Raw genomic sequence first — 21,800 nt, 5'->3', positions numbered from 1 at the left:
CATCTTTGAGAGGATCCGTTACGAGGTGAGCATCGTCTCCACGGATAATCTCCCATATGGTATCCTGATCAGCCGGCTATTACTTGCACGAGGAGTGCCAACTCAGCCAGAGGAGTGGGTGAAAGATCAGATGAGCCCCCTCGACATGACCACGCATCGACGTAGCATTGGACAGGCTAGGGGACGTCAGCCACCCCTGTAGAGGATCTAGTTCCTCCGACGTAGCCTGATCCAGGTCATGTGGGGAGTAGTAGTCAGCAGCCGTCGAGTACATCTGCGGGAGGTGCGCGGCTTGCTTAGGTTGATGCGGTGATCTCATAGCTGACTGTGCATATCGATCATAAGATCGATTGATTGCTCGCGGCTATAGAGGCGTTTGTATCTGAGATCACCCATTGTGTAGGTATCCTCAACGACAAGGTTGATACCTTGACCGAGGAGGTACGAAGTTCGAATTTCGTGAACAACGCTATCATCTGAGTGTTGTTTAAGAAATTCGATCATATTTTGTATTTTACTTTTATTATTTGTAGAGAAAAATATTATTTAATAATTCTATAGTTTTTCACCATTCAATTCTCAATCTTATATAATGTTATATTTTCCATCTTTAATTCTAAATCATGCACTTCAAATATACATAAACATAAATAAATATATTACAAATTATGTATATATAAATATATACAAGTCAATTATATAGACTTGTTCACAAATTATGTACTATAAAAACTACATAATTTTAAATTAGAGTAATATTTAATTAAAATTGGCGCCAACGTTCGAACGTTAGTAATTAATGTTCGCATGTTGGCGCAAAACATTTTACATTTGAACGTTAATTACTAATGTTCGAATGTTGGAGCCAAAACATTTCACGTTCGCACGTAAGTAGCCACAATGTTTGAATGTATATGTGATGTTCGAACGTAAAATTTCTATAGGTTAGAACGTAAAAAAATCTCATCTGTCTTTAGTGACGGTTTCTAGAAATCGTCACAGAAAATGATTTTTAGTGACGGTTTGGAGACTGTCACAATTTTCCAACCATCACTAAAATGTAATTGTGTTGTAGTAGTATATAGTACCCGGCTAGCCTGCGATGTTTAGTTCAAACCTTCAAATTTCTTTACTTATTGCCAACTGCATGCATGCCTATATGATCTCTTTACAAATTTCTACCTCGGGAAAGAGAGGTGGTGGCCGGCCGAGATTAATGTCGGCAACTACCATCTCGCACTACAAGAAAAAAGGGTTTTTCCTGCGATTTTTCTAGTGTTGCAAAACAGAACGCCGCATTAGAGTAGTTTTTGCGGCGATTTTTTAATCGCCGCTTAATTCCGTTGAGAAAACTGATTCATCAAGTTACTTATCGAGTTGCAGCGAAAATAGTCTTTTTAACAGCGATTTATTTCGCCGGTAAAAGAAAAAACATGTTGCAACGCTCGATTTCGCCGTAATATAGTAAGTGGCGCCATTCCCCTAAAAATATTTTGTTTTTCCCCCCGATTTCTTTCCCCCGACACTTCTCTCTGTTCTTCCGCAATATTCCATCTCCATTTCCCTTTCCGAGAGATCAGCTGCTACTCCACCCACGTCCCCCCAACGATTTCATCTCCACTTTCGCCCGACCACCCAAAGTTTGCTCCTTTACCACATTTTCCTCCCGCGGAAGCTACGGTCGAGATAGTATCCCCGAAGCTGATTAGGAGCCGTGCGATTCGTCTCTTTGAATCTGTGGGATTTGGGTCAGCTGCTTCCAACTGAGGTTGGTCAAGATTCAATTGAGGGATAGCGTGGGTCCTTCTGTCACCACAGGTATGGCTGCAACTCAGTTGGAGTTTGGTAATGAATCGATTTGAAGCGCGGGTTTCTTTACAAAATTAGGAGTTTTTTGTTGCTAGACTAATTTCTATCTGTGCAGTTGTGAAATGTACCAGTAATTAGGGTTTCTTTTCACGAAATTTGCGTTCAATATCTGCATTTTGTGTTTCACAGAACTCATGTCCATGGCTCGAACATTGAATGACCCAGTAAAAAATTGCTATTTTGCCAATACATCTTATACCAATTAGTCAAAACGCATTATAGATAATCTCAAGTTTATAGTCCTACTTGTTTTTGGAGTGTACCTGTTCTCATAACAGAATGTACAGAATGTTCTCATAATAGACTGAACATTAATGCATATTTCTGTGCTTTTGAAATTGGATTTGTGCTAGCTAGGGCCTTTTTTCTTTCATCCTCTTGGGCAAACTTTGTTGCCCAAATGTAGATAGAAAATGCCTCATTTACCCACAACAGACTTCATATACCAAAATGTGTGCTAGAAAAAACTCTTTTTACTGGTTTGAGTGCATGTAGTCCTAATGCTACTAATGATCAAGAACAGGGATGACTCTTATCTTAAGATGTGATTTAATAAATTATGCTATATATATATATAGATATAGATTATATATCTAATTATTTCTAAATTAATAAGACCTATCTCATTTGTCAGCCTTAATTAAGTTTGATTAGATAATGAGACACTTTAACTAGGATTTTTTATTATAACTTTGACTAGTTCTTTTGGTAGAATCTAAGAAGCTTGCGCACATTATCATTGCGCTGGATTAACCCTTTTTTCTTCTAGTGTAAAAAAGTTTGATACTGAGTACTGAACTATATGATCATAAAGTAGATCTGATTTTAATGGGGGGTACAAACTCCTAATTCTGTTTTCCAAAGTATAATGGCTTTCCGTGATTAATGGATTGGATATAAATCATGTTTTGGAAACATGATGCTGAAATTAATAATATATATGTTTTCCGGGAGCTTTACTGCCTACTGCTCAAAAACCAACCAATTAAAAGAGATTTTTCTTGTCTGCTTCTCCCTTAGTGGCTTCAAACGTGTAATCTAAGTGTCTTTCGTCCCTTCATATCTGATCTGTAATGTTTTATTAGCGGCGACTGTACGTACTGTTAACAAAGTGAGAGAACCACTTTATTAAGAAGTGAAAACGCAGCCGGTGAAAATTATTAGAAAAATTAATTTAATTTTTTGTCCAGCTTATTTTAGCTTTTTAATTAGCTGATCATGATGAACGAGTATTGAGTCTGATCTTCTCTCACTTTTTGTTGCAAAGTGCATGGTATTGTGGTGGTTTGGAAATATTGGATTCAAACTATAGTTTGAATTAAGTTAGAAAACATAATGAGACACTTCGAGCTTGGAACTCCAATTATAACTTTGACTAGTTCTTTTGGTATAACTAAGAAGCTCGCTCTTATATGACTGAAGCAATCAGATTTGTCTTAAAATTAGAAATACATTATCTTCTCGAGAGTTTGATAACTTGCTTACAATGACTTCTTTTTTGGAGAAAAATATCACCACAACAGATTTTATCTTCCATTTGGGTATATGTATCAATTATATAGTACTCCCTAAATATTAATCAAGTCCATTCTGAAATATTAATTGAGCAATTAAGTGCACTTCCAATATGATCATGCTATTGGAGTATTTTTTTTTATTATTACTGTTTGTTTTTCATGTTAGCCCCATTGTTTATGCATGATCTCTTACATGCATGATGATTGTTAGTCCACAGCCCTCTCATTTCTTTCTGTAGAAAGCTCATAATTCAATATTTTCCCCCGAATTACATTCATATCGTTTCGAGTTAATTTATTTTCTGTTTTTCCCTCACTTATCGCAAATTTCTTTTGAGATTCATGATATACTAAGGGATAATATTGGGGATTATCTTGCAACATATATGGTGTGTGTATATATGGATTAAATGATCGAAATGCATGAAATATAATCACTATTGAATATATGGATTCTGTTTTCACGTTAATACTATGCTCCATCTAACTTCACATGATGAGTACTTGTGTGATACACATGTGAGTGATTAATTAAAAAATTCACCAATTAAATATCTAAATGATAAGGAGATCATCCTCCTAATTAATTAGTACTAATGAAAAACAAATATTAAATTCATGAATTAATATATATATATATATATTTGGTTCTACCCATATTCTGTTTAGATATTACTTAATAGACTGATTTTTGGTTCTTGACATCATGATCATGGACGAAAACCTTGTCAGTTTGGACTGGTATTTGTCCCATTTTCACTAACATATATATAGAGACAAAGAGCCACTAGATTCCTTCCATGTAACAGCCATCATCCGAACCACTATATACTTGGGACCCACGTACAACTAGCGTTACTGTGTCCAGCTGTCAGCATCATAGATAAATACATCTTCAATACTCCAAAGAGTTCTCTCTCCCCTCTCTCTTGGTACGTAGGGTGATCCAATTAATAATCATTTGGATGTGATTCCCTAACTTTGTCACCGACTTATAAGACCTTGGCCCCTCATGTTATTCATGAAATATTAATATATTGAATACATCTTCAAGCTTTTTTGTGTAGTTCATCTCATTATATAGGCTTGGTAGACCCCCCCATATATGAAAATCGATCATATCCTATTACTCAATTATAAAGTCTATATTCATATATATATATATATATGAATATAGACTTTATATATATATGGACATTGATCCTATGCTCAATTGGTAAGAGAGCAGATTAATTTAAGGATATTTTCATGTTTATATGGCCCCCATATTTAAATTATAATTTATTTAGTATTATCATTTATTTTTTTGGCTTCCTTTTTCTCCCCTACAACCAATCATTAGGAGCTAATGATTGATCGATGTTGGGAAATGGATATATTAATTTCTGGTTTCCTTGATTTTTTATGTAGAAGAGGGAAAAGATAGACACGTAAGATAAATTGTATATCTATGTTTTTTCCGATCTTCAAATTTAGATAAATACTTGAAAAGATCTTGATATGTATCATGTACTCGATTAGCTAGGTGCTTGGTCCATATATAGGTGTTGCTAGTTGGTTTTTGGTTGGTGTACTCTGTGTGATGCTGCTAATTTTGGGACCCTGATCTGCTGCTGGATATCTTGATCATGTGTATATTTCTATTGCCTAATAGAGTACGTAACAAAAAGCCATCGATACTATTTATTTTCCATTTATAATATTGTGATATTTAAATGCGTACAGTCATAAAAATGGATTTATAAATGACTGGGGAGCATAGAAATTCCAGCTTTAGACTTTGTTGTACCGAATCTACCGATAGCATTATAGTTTGTAAAATTTTTTTTCATTGAATTCCAAAAAGAAAGTTGAATCTTATATTTGGTAAGGTGTAGTCATGTCATTCAACCTGTCAAGTACTGGCCACTTAATTAGAACATCCTCATTGGTTTGGATAAAATCTAACTTCAACTAAATTTAGCTAACAAGACATTTAAAACACCCTACATTGAATTAAGCATGTTTGGATAAATTTATGGACCTAATTAAAGTAACTCACTAAATTGTTTTTCGTATAGTAACTTAGCCAAACACTATATAATTCATTTCTCACTCCTCTCACCAAATATGTAGGTGCTTTTCGTAATTAAGAAAATACCTTTAATTTATTATTATTAAATATAATATGTGATAAAAATATATTAATTAGTTAATATTAATTAGAATATTAAGATTTAATTTAATTAGAATATAATTAAATTAAATCTTAATTGGTAGAACTACAAAATGTGATAAAAATAGGTATTCAATAAAAAAACTATTAAATTATTTTTATTTTTTAATCATATAGAGAGTAAATCCAATATAGGGATTAGATTTGAATGGAATAGACACCGACAAACTCTGAGTGATATTAGCTAAAATTTAAATTTGTATTTTGCCAATTCAATGAGAATGCTATAAGACATTAAATGGAATTGCAAATATTGGCTTGACCAAGAACATAATTAAAGATCAAGGCGCAAAAGACCAAAATATTGGCCTGATCATCTAATGCTTATGAAAGTTGTTTAAAGAACAGCAACTTAATGACAACAACTATAATAAATGAAGACTCCATGGGAATATTGAATTGCAATATTTGACTGGACTATGACTCATGCATGCACTGGCATGCAGCTTCTTACTTTTGCTTAAATTTCGTGCACCTAGCCTTCTTGTTTCTACCTCCAGTAAAAACCAGGAAAATGAGTCCCACGACTCCCACCTAAATATGATTTCTTCCATAGAGAAATACTTTAAATACAAAGTAACTTTATGCCAGTTCTGTGACTTAATCATGTATTAAGCCAACTTTACATAGTGTTATATAATCATTTTCCATTATGTTACTATACACGTTCTGTCTAGTTGGGAGTTTCAACACTGAACAGCCAGCAAATGAAAAATATGTAAGATTTTATGTAGTCTTATATATGGGGGAGTAGTCCTATTTATGCCAGTTCTTTTGTGACTATAATGCAGACGTGAGTACTTCCATATATCCTAATACTTTCTATATATATATATATTATATATATACTAGAAGATTAAAAGCACTAAGCAAAACTTTATGTACATATCAAAGAGCACAGTTGAGTGTAGCTTCCCCTTGCATATGATCTAATATATAAGACCAGATTCAAAGTCCCTATATGAGATGAGAAAATCATGACTACTAACCATATCATGACTACCCAATCAAGAAGTCCCTTAATGGAGTTAAAATATTGTGAACTTGGGTTCTTCATTGGTGCTTCATTAAAATTCCTGAACACTTAAACTTCTTTGGTACATTTGCATAGTTGTAGAGGTTGCCATGCTTAACTAACTTTCTTCCCCTCCCATATCGTGCTTCAGATGGACAAAAGTTGGATGAATGACCCCGATAGGCTTGTATCACCTGCATACGCCGAAGGCGTTAAATATTTCCTCACACAAGCACGAAACCATGCAAGTGGAAGGGATCGCATCCGGTGTCCATGTCGTGCATGCCTTAACAATCTGTGGCTGCCTATATTTGAGGTAGAAACTCATTTGTTTATGAAAGGGATCAACCCAAATTACACGCAGTGGATATTTCATGGGGAGGAGGATACAACATGGAACATGAGTGATGAAGATATTGATGATGATATCAACCAAGAAGACGATTACATAGATGACATACAGGATATGTTGGATGACATCCGGGCAGGCACCTTCGATGATGCGCCCCAAGATAGCACTCCTGCGGCAAACAGGCCACTAGAGACGGTAGATTCACCATCTTTCCAGCAACTACTAGAGGATGCCCGACGTCCGTTATTTGATGGGTGTACAAAATTTTCAAAACTGTCATTCGTGGTCAAGTTGTTACACATCAAATCAATCGGTGGGTGGTCAATTAAGTCATTTGACATTCTACTTGATTTGTTGAGGTCTGCCTTTCCTGATGCCCTATTGCCACAATCATATGAGGAGTCAAGGTCTTTGGAGCGCGGTTTGGGCTTCAAATACCACAAAATCCATGCGTGCCCCAACGACTGCATCTTATTTTGGAAGGAAAATGCAGCTCTTAATGAATGCCCTGTATGTAAGGCTTCGAGGTGGATACCAAATACACACGGACAGCGCGCGGTACCTCAAAAAGTGTTGCGTCACTTTCCTTTGAAACCGAGATTGCAGCGTCTCTTCATGTCTGCAAAGATAGCAGGTGATATGCGATGGCACAAAGAGCAACAGACGAAAGAAGATAGTTGTATGAGACATCCGGCCGACTCTGAGTGCTGGAAGAAATTTGATGAAGATCATGGCTGGTTCGCTTCAGATCCTCGCAATGTTAGGCTCGGTCTGGCAAGTGATGGCTTCACTCCATTCAACAACTTGGCTAAACCTCATAGCATTTGGCCAGTGATCCTTGTCCCCTATAACTTGCCGCCGTGGTCATGCATGAAAGACCAATTCTTCATAACATCTCTGATTATTCCTGGCCCAAGGTCACCAGGGAATGAGATTGATGTATACTTGCAGCCGTTGATCGATGAACTGCTTGAATTTTGGATAGATGGGGTACCTACATATGATGCCTCAACTAAGGAGACGTTTATGTTGCATGCTGCCTTATTGTGGACAATCAACGATTTTCCTGCCTACGGGAATCTGTCTGGCTGGTCAACAAAGGGAAAATTGGCTTGTCCGTCTTGCAATGCAGACACAGACTCTAATTGGTTGAAATATGGCCGAAAATATTGTTACATGGGACATCGTCGTTTCTTACCCCCAGATCACATATGGAGAAGGAGGAAATGGTTGTTCAACGGTAGAGAAGATCATCGCATGCCACCAAGGGAATTTGGTCCTGAAGAGATTCAAAATCAATTGCAGATGATTGGGGATGTTCAGTTTGGCAAATCTCATAGGAAGAAAAAACACACTGCTGAAGAGCTGAACTGGACAAAGTGTAGCATATTCTTCGTGTTACCTTATTGGTCAACAGTTCGACTTCGGCATAATTTAGATGTTATGCATATTGAGAAGAATATTGCCGACAACATCTTATTCACTTTAATGAACAGTCCAGGGAAAAGTAAGGATAACATCAATTCAAGGCGTGACTTAGAGCTTTTGGGCTATAGAAAAGAATTACACTTGATATGGCATGGTGATCGTGTAACAATACCACATGCACAGTACACATTAAACGTCGAGCAAAGGAATAAATTTTGTTAGCGGTTGTCTGATATCAAATTTCCAGATGGGTTCGCTTCCAATATCTCGAACTGTGTATCTCGACGTGACTGCAAAATCTCAGGGTTGAAAAGCCATGACTGTCACGTTTTCCTTCAAAGACTACTCCCTATTGCTGCTGGGGGGTATTTAAGAAGTGACATTGGCTTGGCTTTGACTGAACTTGGTACTTTCTTCAAAGAGTTGTGCGCTCGAACACTCGATGTCAACCGCCTGGCCCAACTCCAAACTGATGTTGTCACCATTCTATGCAAACTGGAGATGATATTCCTTCCTTCCTTTTTCGATGTTATGGTCCACCTAGCTTTCCATTTACCCCGTGAGGCCAGACTTGGGGGTCCAGTACAATATAGGTGGATGTACCCATTTGAGAGGTATCTCGGCAAATTCAAGCGGTATGTTAAGAATAAAGCCCGCCCAGAAGGTTCAATAGCCGAGGCTTACATTCACACCGAATGCTTGACATTCTGCTCCATGTATCTCAAAGATATTGAGACGAGGTTTAGCCGACCGGACCGCAACATTGATGCTGACGAAGAGGAAACGTTAGATGGGTTCAAAATTTTCAACCAGAAAGTTCGTCCCTTGGGTATGCCTTCGAACGTGCAATTAGAGGATAAACTATTTAGGGCAGCCATCTGGTACGTGCTCAATAATTGTGCGGAGATTGGACCTTATATAGAGTAAGCATTAACGAGTCTACTTAAAAATCATCTTTCATTCTATACAATTTGGGATGAACCCAATACCATCTAACTTCAATATGTTGCTTCGCCTCGATGCACCAAATGCAGGGAACACTACGAGAAATGTAAGGTTCAACACCCAGATTGCATCGAGCGCACGCACCAAACTGAGTTCCCAACTTGGTTTAAGCAACGTGTAAGTTCTTATCCATTCCTATCTAAGATGTGCTGCTATAGCTTTCATTTTATATGATTTGGATCTAATCGAAAATAAACGTTATGAAATTTGCTTTTTTAAATATATAGATCCAGGAACATCGTACCTCGTATACACTTGATGTGTCCGCCGATCTATACGCGTTAGCTTGCGGGCCTGACCGTTGGGTTGCAACATATGCTGCTTGCATAATACATGGAAAAAGGTTTCATACGAAACAGCGTGAACTTCGCCGTCGTACACAAAATTCTGGAGTGGTGGTAACTGGTGATGAGGCCACAAATAATTTGGACTTCTATGGAGTTATTAATAATATTGTAGAGTTACGCTACATGGAGTGGCGTCGGGTGTACCTGTTTGAATGCGATTGGTTTGATGTTGGTGATCGAAAACGAGGGGTGCGGGTCGATGACCATATGATTAGTGTCAACATGAACAGGACTTGGTATAAGGATGAACCATTCGTGTTGGCGAGTCAGGCTGATCAATGTTTCTACATAAGAGATTTAAGGGCGAAAGGGAATTGGGGTGTTATGCAGAGCTATGCAAATAGGAATGTATACAACATTCCGCCACGGCCGAGAGTTCTTGAAGTACTTGATGGGGAATCAAGTACTCCTGATGCCGATCAAGAAGATGAGCCATCATATTATTATGAACCAGTGCAGTGTGATAACACAGATCAAGTGGCAACTCAACTGAATAGGCCTGATATACTACCTAGCCATGTAGATGCACGAGAAATCATGGATCCGGTTGGTCAATGCATAGATTCAACAGGCTTTATTAATGATAACATGATCACTTCTGAGTCTGGAAATGCGGCCAGTGAGGGGGAATATTCAGATGAAGAGGACCTATCAACAAATGAGGGGGAACATTCAGATGAGGATGGGCACACAACATCTGATGAGTCTGGCGACCTATAAATATAACCCAGGAACTTCGTTCATTTAAGGTTGAGATATTAGAATTCTTGTTCGAAATTTCCATGTGTATATAGACATCTGACAATATGAGATTGACTTTGAAATTGGTATGTGTATATAGATAGTTCAATATGTGTTTGGGTGAAATATATGTTTTGATTTATTTTCTTACTACCATGAAGAAAATCATTTTACCTGGCTCGAACTACTTATTATGCAAACTCATATTTTCTTATTATGCAAGTAGCAAACAATCTTGAGAGTAGTATTCAAGTTTTACAACATCTATACCTAAATTAAATAGTATCTAACATGTGATTTAATTTGCTTCAGGTTACGTTCAATATTGGGAGGCTGTGTGAACTGGGATGCACTATGCCGTATCAAGGTATATATACGGCCGACTCTCAGTTATTCGTTTATCTATTTAAAGTCTCATAGTGTAAGGGTTAGTCTACCTAAAAGTAACTGAAAATGGTAGATAAATTTGCTTGTTTACGAACCTGTCTGTGCATATTGAGATTATTTTGTATCAATTAGGGCATCAATTTTATCCCACTATGTTATTAACTTGTACTCGTGCAGGTAATCAGCCGGGACCCAGTTCAAGAGGTGGAGGCAGACTTCGAGGTCTTCGAGGTGGAAGGCGTTATATCCCATACTCAGGTCGTCATTGTCGACCACGCGGTGCGAAATTATCTTCACATCATAGCACGGAGGAGTGTAATCAATCCTCCTCGGATGACTCAACACAGCCCCCAAGCCCCCACCATGCGTTATGCCAACTCACGCGGTACAATATATTCAAGAACCCCAACCAAATACTGCTGGGGAACAATCACCTACTGGAGAACAAACTGGTGCATATTTTTCCAATACTTTAATTTTGAAAGCATTCGCATGTTTGTATGTGTTATTAAGTGTGAATATTCCACATTACACTTTAAAATACTAATATATTGTACCTTAAAATACAGCTGCAGATGCCCCAATGGAGACCGAAGGAACGCAAGAACAAAGGAGACGAACTCGTGGGCCATCTAGATGCATTTTCTTTGACAAGCTAAGGAAGAACGGGGAAAGTGCAGTTGAAGATAAACGATGGTGAGACAGCCCCATGTTGTGAACACGCTTCTATGTTCACAACACGAGTATCGTGGATTGTGAAACAATACTGTGACATGAGTTACAAGCGTTGGTCGGATGTCCCACCAGCGATTAAAGAGGAGCTCATTGACCGTGTTCGGGTAAGTAAAAAATTTAATTGTCCTTGTTTGGGGTGTTGTTTATGTAGTATAATCATCGCCTAAATAACGAGATGACACATTGATTGTTTGCATGCTGCCTTATATAGAGTGACTTTGTGTTGGACTGGGATCGCGAAAACCACCGATTGACGGTGACAAAGGCCTTACGTAAGCGCTTCAACTCCTTCCACCATGACTTGCACAAGATTTATGAATCCTATGGAAGCCACGCAGAAGCGTTGGCTAATGGAACTAGTCTGGTGGACCCCATTGTATGGGTGAAGTTGTGTGAAAGGTGGGGCAGCGATGCCTTCAAGGTACAGATAGTCTTTCTTACATACAACCATATAATATGTATATATTTAATATGTCTAAATATTGTGGTGGAAAATCTGTTTGTCTATTATAAGTAATTGTTCCCTATTGTGTATGACAGAAAATTTCAGCTCAAAATCGGGAGAACCGAAACAAACAGGCCATTAATCACACATCAGGACGTAAATCATTCGTCCGATTACCTGAGCAAAAGGTATGTCTAAGGGAAAACAATCTTTTCATTTCAATAGAATAGTGAAAATGCACTTTACTTGGAGATTTTAGTGACAATATTACTTTACTATCACTAAAGGTGGTTACTCATAGCTTTTGTTGTTCAAATGTCAAATGGTTCATACACATGACAGCGCAATGAGAATGAGAATTTGGTCGACTTCTACAAAGAGACGCGTTGGTCGAAGAAAAAGAATGCATTTGTCACAGATGCTACAGAAAGTACTTATGTGAGTAGTGCAGAAACAGCCGTTGGGATCTATGTTTCTTTCTATACGGTAGTAAAATCATTAATATAGCACTAGCTGATTATTTGTTAATAATCGTTGCTTTCTCAATGTGCAGAAGGAGATGCAAGGTAGGTTGGATGGCCTAGGACCAGAGCAACGTAGTGATGAGGCAGCAGCGACTGTCTCTAGGGAGGTTCTTGGCCATCGACCTGGATATGCACGGGGACTTGGGGAAATGGTCATCCCCGAGTCAAGTAGACAACGTGACAAAGTTCAAATGCAACAATACATGTCTGAGGCTGAAAAGCACAAGAAAGATGCTGAACAATATAAGAAGGATGCTGAGCAATATAAGAAGGATGCTGAAGCTTACAAGAGTCAGCTGGATGAAATGAGGACAGAGATGCGGGAGCTGAGGGAGCATCAGATAGAAAATGACAAAGTGATGCAGTCTTTCTTTAGGGCTTTCCCGTCGTTCACTGAGTCAATTCGACAGACTCAGTGTAACGATTCCCCCGGCCCATAAGGGGCTTCTCATAAAAGGGCACATTTTTTGGGTGGTTTTTTGTGACACCGGGGAGGCATGAGGAGTCAAGGGTGTCGACGTGTTTTCCATTTGGGTGGTTTTTGTACTTACTTTATACGACACTGGGCTATATGATATAAATATATATATAGTATTATATATATTTATATAAATCTTGGATCTATGTCTACACCGGGGATCTCTTGGATCTCTCATGGTCTGCAAATGAGGTTAGTATCATTTGGAGTTATCCACCATAAAATGTACTTGTACAAGTGAAGTGTTAAATATATTTCTAGCAACTTTGTTTCCCAAACCCGATGAATAATTCATTGATGGTTTTATACATAATTCCTTTTTTTTTTTTTTTTGTTAATTTGAATCACAGAAGGCTGACATTCTGAGAAGCTTCCTTGAGATGAAGGATCTTGGAATTACTTGTGTTGGAAGAGAAGCTTAAGGCTAGAGAGAGAGTAAGTTCCGACACCTTTTCCCTGCTCTGTAAAAGTTTACTTACAACTTGTGTTTTATTTTTTTCCCGTGTAAAATGACATTGATCCTCTACAGTTAATCATTTGGTTCTTAACTAGCTTTGTCGCTTTGGAAATTCTAGTAAATATGACTACTTTTGCACTGATCTCTCTCTCTCTCTCTCTCTCTCTCTCTCATTGAGCTGACCATTTGTGTAATAACATAATAGAATCTGTATAGCTTAAAAGGCTTTGAGGGTTGGACCATATTGTGGTGTATTGATGCTATGGTTTGGGTGTATAGAGAATTATTGGATTATAATAAAATTGATTGGAATAGCAATCATGGTAATCTATAATTTTATGTACAATTTGTTATGGTTTGCTAAGTAGGAGTGTTACTGTGACGGCTATTGTAAGGCGTTGCAATTTCCCTTTAATATTTCTCACATTAATGCATATTCTACTATTTTTCATTTTTAAGAGGAAGGGGTGCCATTGGGCCTCTTCCTTGACAAATTATCATCTAGTTTCTCATTAAACTTCAGTTGTCATGTGTAGCAGTGGCTTTCCTTGTTATGTCAAAAGCTTCAAAGGGGATGGTTGCTAGAGCTGAACACCATGCAAGTATTAATATGTACTTTGGTTTCTATACACAACAAGTAATGGAGCTTTTATCGTCTGATGATGCTTTTCTCCCTTCTGCTTCCCAAACATCCAACTATTTTGGAAGAAAATGTGAGGAGGTCGTAGGGAATGGATCAGTTGAGCCTATGAAGTATACTACCGCTCTTTATTTAGCAACAGCAACGGAGCTGGACTTTCAGATTTCAAAAAAGAAAGATTGGAGGCATTGCTGCAGCAGGGCACGATTGTTCTTTCAGATGGAATTTGATGAGGTATGTTGGGTTCTACTTCCTTTCTTGTAGTGATATATTATTGTGTTCTGCATGCTTAGCATCGGATGCAGAAAGTTGGGCTGGAAAACTACTGCAAATGTTGAATCGACGTGATGAATTTAGCTTTTGTTGATTGATATTTGATTTTAGTTTTTTCAGTCAATTTTAAGATTTTTGTTGTAATGCTCAGTTCTAAAAGTTTCCTTCGGCTTTATCTATCATATAATAAAGAGCGGTAGTATTAGCTAGATTTTCCATAGATTTTCTGGTTTAAGTTGTTTTTCTTTCCAGGTCTATTGACCTTGTTATGGTACATATGTGAGTGTTGAGTTGCACAATTTTAAAGTAAAAGGGTTGATACATGATCAGGTCCCTTCTATATACTTGAACTTTTAGGCTTAAGTAGGTGTCTGCACATGTATCTTTTCCTTCACATGTTTTGAGGTGTCAAACATGTTTGAGGTGTCAAACATAAGTCTGGAGTGGATAGTGGATACTCCACTCATTTTGTCGAACATATTGATAAAAGCTATCTTCTACCTGCTTCTCGAGCAGGTCTTATCCAACATCATACTACTTATTTTGAAAAATTGATAGGCGTAATGCTCATGATTTTTTATATATTCTTACCATTTGTACAGATGGACAATAGAGGAACTGCTCGACGTGGGCTTAATGAATGCTCTTTAAAATACAAGGCTGGCCAGATTGATGCTGATGATCAGCTGACTGGAGCCGCACCCCACATTTAAACGAGGGCTTGATAAAGTTGGCCATATTGGGTTGTATGGGTGGAGTTATGGTGGATATCTTTCAGCTATGACCTTGGCCAGGTTTCCTAATGTCTTCTGTTGTGCTGTGTCTGGTGCCCATGTAACGGCCTGATTGATCAAGTGTAATTCTTCCTGCAACCAATGATTTGGTACTAATCCTTTGGATGATTGTGATGCTTATTTATTATTAAGGATAAAAGCTCAGTTTGTATATGAGAATACATTAATACACCACCCCATTGTAATACATATGAGTTTGGATTTTGTTGATAGGCTTGGATGGAACTTTATGTATTTATTACGCATGTTATATTGATTAGCAACTTGAATGAATGAGTTTGGATTATGAATGGTGCATTTAGGAACAACTAAAAACCAGGCTTAGAAAGAAAATGAAGCCCAAGAAATTTAAACACGAATCCAGGTTTAGCGGCGAATTAAGTGCATTTAGCGGCGAATTTTTACTCACCGCTATAAACTGACACTTAAATCTCCTAACCCAGCGATGTAAAAATCGCTACTAAATATCAATACCGGCGACTAAATATTCGCCGCAAATAAATTTATATACCAGAATGTATTTGCCAGCGATCTTGGAAACTCGCTGCCTCTAAATATATGGCGGCGATTTAATATATCGCCGCCATATATTACCGATTTGAAAACCAATTCGCAGCGAGTGAAACCTCGCTGTATAATAGTATTTAGCAGCGAATATTATATCGCTGCGAAATACTATGAATAATATGGTAAATATAAAAAATCGCCGCTTATTAATAAAACCAGCGATAATTAATCGCTGCTATATGGTAATATACGGCGATTTTCTCATTGCGGCGATTTTGTGGAGTGGCTGGCAAATATATTTGGCAGCGAGAAAATCATTTTTAGCGGCGAATAGTAAATGCTGCTAATAATCTATCGCAGCGTTTAATGACAGAATCCTATATTGAATTAGCGGCGATTAATTTGTAATCAGCAGCGAAAAAAAATTCGCCGGAATATTAATATATGGCAGCGAGTTTTGGTTTCCGTTGCAGTAGATCTAAAGTGGGGCGTTAATACCGGCGATTTGTCAGCAATTTAAAAATCGCTGGGATATACATATGCCAGCGATTTGTTGTGTATAGCCAGCGATACATAATCGCTGGCAAAATTGTTGAACCTTGTAGTGTCGGGTTATCAAACCATATAAATATCAATTATACAAACAGCTAGCCATGGTTGACTTAATTACATCAAATTATGGTTGACTTGAATAATAACATTATATAATCAATGTATGCATAATATAATATGTTCAACTACAGAACATTATTATAATATTATTAATACCATTAATTTCAGTGATGTGCAGAGCACGATGATCAATGAGAATTGGATAATCAAGACGTACGTACCTAGTAAGCTAGCTGGTTGACATCGTCGTGTCGTGCTGACCTACAAATATTCCTTTTGGTATGCAAATACCAACATGTGATTGATTTATTCCTTGGACGCCGGCCTAATTCTGAAATTACGTACCCCCTTTTTACGTACTTAAACTTTCTTCTATTCACTTATTATATTCTTCTAGAGTATATATCGTTTTGATCATTTCCTATTGATCTTTTCTACAGCATGATCATGATCACCGTAGCGGCCAGCTCCTGGCCTACAGCTCTCCATCCTATATATATTGGGCTCCTCCACAAAATTAATCATGAGTGCATAGAAAAAAGAGAGAATTAAAGAGAGATGGCAGCCAACAACACTCCTAGACATCCACTCTCATACCATGTTTTCATGATGCTTCTAACTCTTGATCTATTCGTGTCGACGCTTCAAGCAGTCTTAGCCACCACCAATACCAGCCAAACCTACGAAAATTACATCATCACATCCTGCAATTCAACCACATACCCACAATTATGCTACACGTCCCTCTCCTCCTATGCCTCCAAAATCAAAGCAAATCCCAGAATGCATCCTCCATAGTATCGAAACAACTGAAGCAGAAGGGATCATTGACGAGTTCTGAGACTGCAGTTATTAAGGACTGCGTCGTGAACATTAAAAACTCCATTGATGAGCTCCGAGAATCCCTGGATGCCATGGACAAATTAAGCGGTTGGGATAAGGAATTCCAGATGTCCAACATTAAGACTTGGGTGAGCGCGGCCTTAACGGATGAGAATACGTGCTTGGATGGGTTTGAGGAAGGCCAAGAAATAAGCGAAAAGGTGAAGAACAAGGTCAGAAAACGTATATTGGAAGTTGCCAGGCTGACAAGCAATGCCTTGTATCTCATCAACAACCTTAATTACTAGTTCAAAGTAACCCTAGTAGTAGTAGGTACTCTTTCAGGCATGATTCCGGTCCTTTAATGGGACAAGTAGCATAGTAGTACTGTCACGTAATAATAACGAGGCCCCGTTCCCACAAGGATGCAGTGGATTTCAAGAAAAAATACCCTTAAGTGTCAAGAGCATGGGCCGGTGCCACACTGCCCACTAGAGGAGCTAACATTGATCACGGCTCCATGGCCTTTCACTCAGTAGGGCCTTTGGATCTAATCGGCCCATTCCCAACGGCCAGAGGAGGGACCAAGTTCGTGGTCGTGGTAGTTGTTCGCATAAAATATGATCTGCAAATGCACAGAATTGTAACAAGTAGTAAAGTGTTTTAAAGAAAATATATATCGAACTCACAAGGAATAATTATGCTATTGAGTATTGAAATTTACTAAATTAATTACTATTTGGAAAACCGAAATTTGAAGAATGAATTATTTAAATTAAATTGAAGACAAGAGCATTAAAACTAAGATTTTGAAGATAATAAGAATAGATGTAGAGCGTTTGATTTCACCTAACAAATCCCACACAATTTATTCTTCCTCGTTATAGAATTCCAATTATCCCAAGTTAATGATAAAAATCCCTTAACTATTCAATATTTTCTCTCGAACAATATCAAAAATATCTCCAACTAATAACTCCATATCTCTATGTGAATTTAACTAATTAGAGACTCATTAAGTTATTTGGATTTTTCTTGAAAATCACACTAATTTTGGTAAAGCATCTCTACTTTCGCTCAACTAATGGTGCTTAATCCTAGAGCTTTAATCACAAATCACCTCTCGGTCTCATTGCGATTCAATAGATCGAATAACAGTTAGCTAGAAAATTACAAGCACTAAGAATAAGAAATAAACACTCAATTATAGAAATATTGAAAATAAAATAACTTGGAATATAAATTGTGTGTTCAATGCTAAACTACATCAAAACTCTAGAAAATAAAATCAGTTCATAATGAAATTGAAAAGAACAAGAATAAAACTAGTATTCTTCGTTGGAATTGGTTGATGAAGCATGCGGCTCTCGGCTCTACCCTCTAGATATGCCTCCTTGAAAGAAACTTAAAGAATAAACTCTGGAATAGAACTCAGACTCTAAAACTCAAGACTCCCCATATTCATCCCACAAGACGGGATTAAATAGATGTCAAAACCCAAATCATGAAACAAGATAAATGCGGCTAAAATATAGCCTAAAACTCTGGAAAATAGTTTCTAAAGATAGATGTTAACATAAAAAAAAAATTATCCCAAGAATCTGGAACACATCATTCATAAAATGGAAGATTCAGTGATATGTGATTTGAATTGTAGAGCTCGGGAGGATTTCATAATCAGCAAGTTGATTGCGGAACTCAAAAGGGTCCCACCGGGTAGATGTCGTGTGCACTGAATATAACTGGTCTCCTCGCCCAATGGCCACGATGTAAGGTTTTTGACCGAGATGAAAGACTCCTCTCGTCAGCCTACCAAGTGGTAAAGCTGCTCGCCTTTGCTATTTGTTGTCCACAATGTCATTTAGGTTGGTTGCTTAAGTTGGTCGTTTAGACTAGTCACCCAATCTAGTTGCCCAGAGCCTTGCGCCAAGTCTTTGCGCCTAGGAGGTAAAATCTCTCGCTTATCACCTAATGCTTGTGGCCAATTTTGGTCGCACCTTCTGGTCGCGTCTTCTGGTCGCGAGTTTGGTCGCGAGTCTCTTCACCTAAATCTCCTCGGCTCTCTTCAGATGTTGCTGCCTCTTATCAGTCTAAATCTGTAGTTTCTTCTTTTGTACCAAAATCCTCTCCTTTTGCACTAAATCTTCTCATTCCTTCAAATCCTAGAAAATAAAGAAAAATATATAGATATAAAATAAAATCAATAGTTTTGAAGGAAAAATGACACTTTTCATAAACAAAAGAGTAATAAAAATCATATAAAAATCACACTTATCAGCGGTCAATTACTTCACAAAGTGGGCCGAAGTAGAGGCCCTCGTGAGCATCACCTCCTGAGCCATCACAAAGTTCCTGTGGAAGTCAGTAGTTTGCCGATTCTGCATACCGCAAAGCTTCATACAGGACAACAAAAGACAGATCAATTGCACACATTACCAGGAGTGGTGCGCAAAGCTCGGAATCAAGGTGAAGTAGTCCTCGCCAGGATACCCGCAAGCCAATAGCTAGTCTGGGGCCACCAATAAAACATTCCTCTCCACCCTCAAGAAGAAGCTCGGGGCACACAAAGGAGCATGGGCCGAAGAACTCCCAAGTATACTATGGGCATACCGAACGACTATTCGGACCCCCACTGAGGAGATGCCCTTCGCCCTCACTTACAGCAACGAAGCAACAATTCCTGTGTAAGTCGAAGTGCCCACATTCCATATACATCACTTCGACCCGGACGCGAACAACGAGAGGCTAGCCGAGGGGCTAGATCTTCTGGAAGGGAGAAGGGAAGAGGTGGCAATACGAATGGCATGTAACAAGCGAAAGGTAGATCAATACTTTAACAAATTGGTCAGGCCGTGCTCCTTCAGGGTCGGTGACTTAGTGCTGAGACAGAATAGAGTAACTACCCAGGAAGAAGGGAAGCTGGGCCACGGTGGGAAGGCCCGTATGTAGTAACTGCAAGCAACTGACCCGGCTCCTATTGCCTTAAGGATAGCTAGGGACTCGAGTTCCCCCACCCTTAGAACACCATCCACCTGAAGAAATACTATGTGTCGAGACATAGAGCAATACTTTGTATGAAAATTGTAAACTTATGTGATGAATGAGAATGCTAGGATGTTTGCCTCAAACTCTTTGTCGTCAAGGTTTGGAACCATAAAAGACGAGTCCCTAAACTAGTTGTCGGGTCAAGGCTGGGCACCAGATCTCGGGCCCTCTTCAAGGCCTCACGAACAAATCAGTCAAGTCCTTAGACTCGATGTGGCATAAGGCCAAGTTCCTGGACTCGCCAACCCCCCGTTGAACATTTTAAGTCGACTCCCTAAGCTCGCCGTGGGGTGGGCCAAGTCCCTACACTCATAGTGGGGTCAAGGCCGAGCACTAGATCCCAAGCCCTCATCAAGGCCTCGCGACCAACGAAGTCGAGTCCTTAGACTCGTTGTGGGGTAAGGCCGAGTGCCTAAACTCGCTGCAGGGTAAGGCCAAGTCCCTAGACTTACCGACCCCCCATTCAACAAAGAAGTCGAATCCCTAAACTCACTACGGGTTAAGGTCAAGTCCCTAAACTCGTCGACCCCATTTCAACAAAGAAGTCGAGTCCTTACACTCATTGCGGGCTCAGCAACAGCCTAAGGTGGACCCTGGGGGTCAACGGGCCCTCTAACCACTTTGCATTGGTTACTCCATACAAATTTCAACACCAATAAAATTGAAAACGGAAACGCCAGGCGAACATACACTTTCCAAAAAATGACAAGAATATATATAGACGCACCACCGAGCTACGTGCTTCTTGCGCCGCCGAGCACAATTCTCGCCACACTTGAGCTCTGCGCTCTCACCTCATGTGGTCAAGTTCATCCCCGCCCTAGCCGAGCTACGTTGCACTCTACGCGATCAATCCTATCTCCCACCTTAGTCAAGCTTCGCACTTGCACCCTGTTCAATAAAGATCGGGGATCGCCCGACCTCCTAGGCGCCCGAATAGGTGGGCAGGTCGCTTGACTACTCGGCCAAGCTTCGTGCGGACTCTATGCAGTCAAGCCCATCTCCCTCCTTAGACGAGCTACACGCTCACACTACGCGATTTTGCCCATCTCCCGCCTTAGACGAGCTACGCGCTTAAAAGTTATGCGGTTGAATCCATCTCCTGCTTTAGACAGGCTACATGCTCACACTCTATGCGGTCGAGCCTATTCCCTCCTTAGCCGAATTCCGCACTCACACCCTGTTCGAGAAAGGTCAGGGACCGCCTGACCTCCTAGGCGCCCGAATAAGCGGGCAGGTTGCTTGACTGCCTGACCATCCTTCGTGCGCACTCTACGAGATTGAGCCAATCTCCTATCTAAATCCAAGCTCGACAATCATTACTGCTTAGCGCGAGGAACAGGTGAATAAAGACCAACCAAGTCCCTAGACTCGCCGATCCCTCGCTCAAGTAAGAAGTCGAGTCCCTAGACACGCCAGGGGGTCGAGCTTGGGCACCAGATCCCGAGTCTTCGTCAAGGCCTCGCGACCAAGTCGAGTTCCTAGACATGCTACGGGGTAAGGCCGAGTCCCTAGACTCACCGACGCCTTGTTCAACCAAGAAGTTGAGTCTCTAAACTCGCTGTGGGGTAAGGCCAAGTCTCTAGACTCAC

General features: G+C 39.2%; 2 protein-coding genes and 1 pseudogene across 2 annotated transcripts; all 3 read left to right on the top strand.

Moving 5' to 3' along the window:
- Window positions 1-6,767: 6,767 nt before the first annotated feature.
- Window positions 6,768-11,535, top strand: LOC121267183. Its single transcript, XM_041171044.1, has 8 exons — window positions 6,768-8,550; window positions 8,644-8,930; window positions 9,030-9,277; window positions 9,431-9,518; window positions 9,629-10,452; window positions 10,802-10,856; window positions 11,054-11,191; window positions 11,446-11,535. Exons 1-8 carry the CDS (start codon window positions 6,768-6,770, stop codon window positions 11,533-11,535), a joined length of 3,513 nt encoding a protein of 1,170 aa, XP_041026978.1.
- A 14-nt stretch (window positions 11,536-11,549) lies between these two features.
- LOC121267182 lies at window positions 11,550-13,020 on the top strand. Its single transcript, XM_041171043.1, has 5 exons — window positions 11,550-11,715; window positions 11,823-12,032; window positions 12,152-12,244; window positions 12,399-12,494; window positions 12,610-13,020. The coding sequence occupies exons 1-5, from the start codon at window positions 11,605-11,607 to the stop codon at window positions 13,018-13,020; spliced, it is 921 nt and encodes a 306-aa protein (XP_041026977.1). The 5' UTR covers window positions 11,550-11,604.
- A 3,879-nt stretch (window positions 13,021-16,899) lies between these two features.
- LOC121267181 lies at window positions 16,900-17,541 on the top strand (annotated as a pseudogene).
- Window positions 17,542-21,800: the final 4,259 nt, after the last annotated feature.

Source organism: Juglans microcarpa x Juglans regia, chromosome 5S, assembly GCF_004785595.1.
Source record: "Juglans microcarpa x Juglans regia isolate MS1-56 chromosome 5S, Jm3101_v1.0, whole genome shotgun sequence".
In the NCBI taxonomy this organism is placed as follows: Eukaryota; Viridiplantae; Streptophyta; class Magnoliopsida; order Fagales; family Juglandaceae; genus Juglans; species Juglans microcarpa x Juglans regia.
Note: the sequence above shows the minus strand (reverse complement) of the source record. Positions and strands in the feature narration are given on the sequence as shown.

Bases quoted from the DNA above. Each gene is read 5' to 3' on its own strand.
- LOC121267183 (XM_041171044.1), top strand. From the start codon at position 6,768: ATGGACAAAAGTTGGATGAATGACCCCGATAGGCTTGTATCACCTGCA. The intron at 10,453-10,801 runs GTCTGGCGACCT...AATTTGCTTCAG, and splicing joins GGGCACACAACATCTGATGA to GTTACGTTCAATATTGGGAG. The intron at 10,857-11,053 runs GTATATATACGG...GTACTCGTGCAG, and splicing joins ATGCACTATGCCGTATCAAG to GTAATCAGCCGGGACCCAGT.
- LOC121267182 (XM_041171043.1), top strand. From the start codon at position 11,605: ATGTTCACAACACGAGTATCGTGGATTGTGAAACAATACTGTGACATG. The intron at 11,716-11,822 runs GTAAGTAAAAAA...TGCCTTATATAG, and splicing joins AGCTCATTGACCGTGTTCGG to AGTGACTTTGTGTTGGACTG. The intron at 12,495-12,609 runs GTGAGTAGTGCA...CTCAATGTGCAG, and splicing joins ATGCTACAGAAAGTACTTAT to AAGGAGATGCAAGGTAGGTT.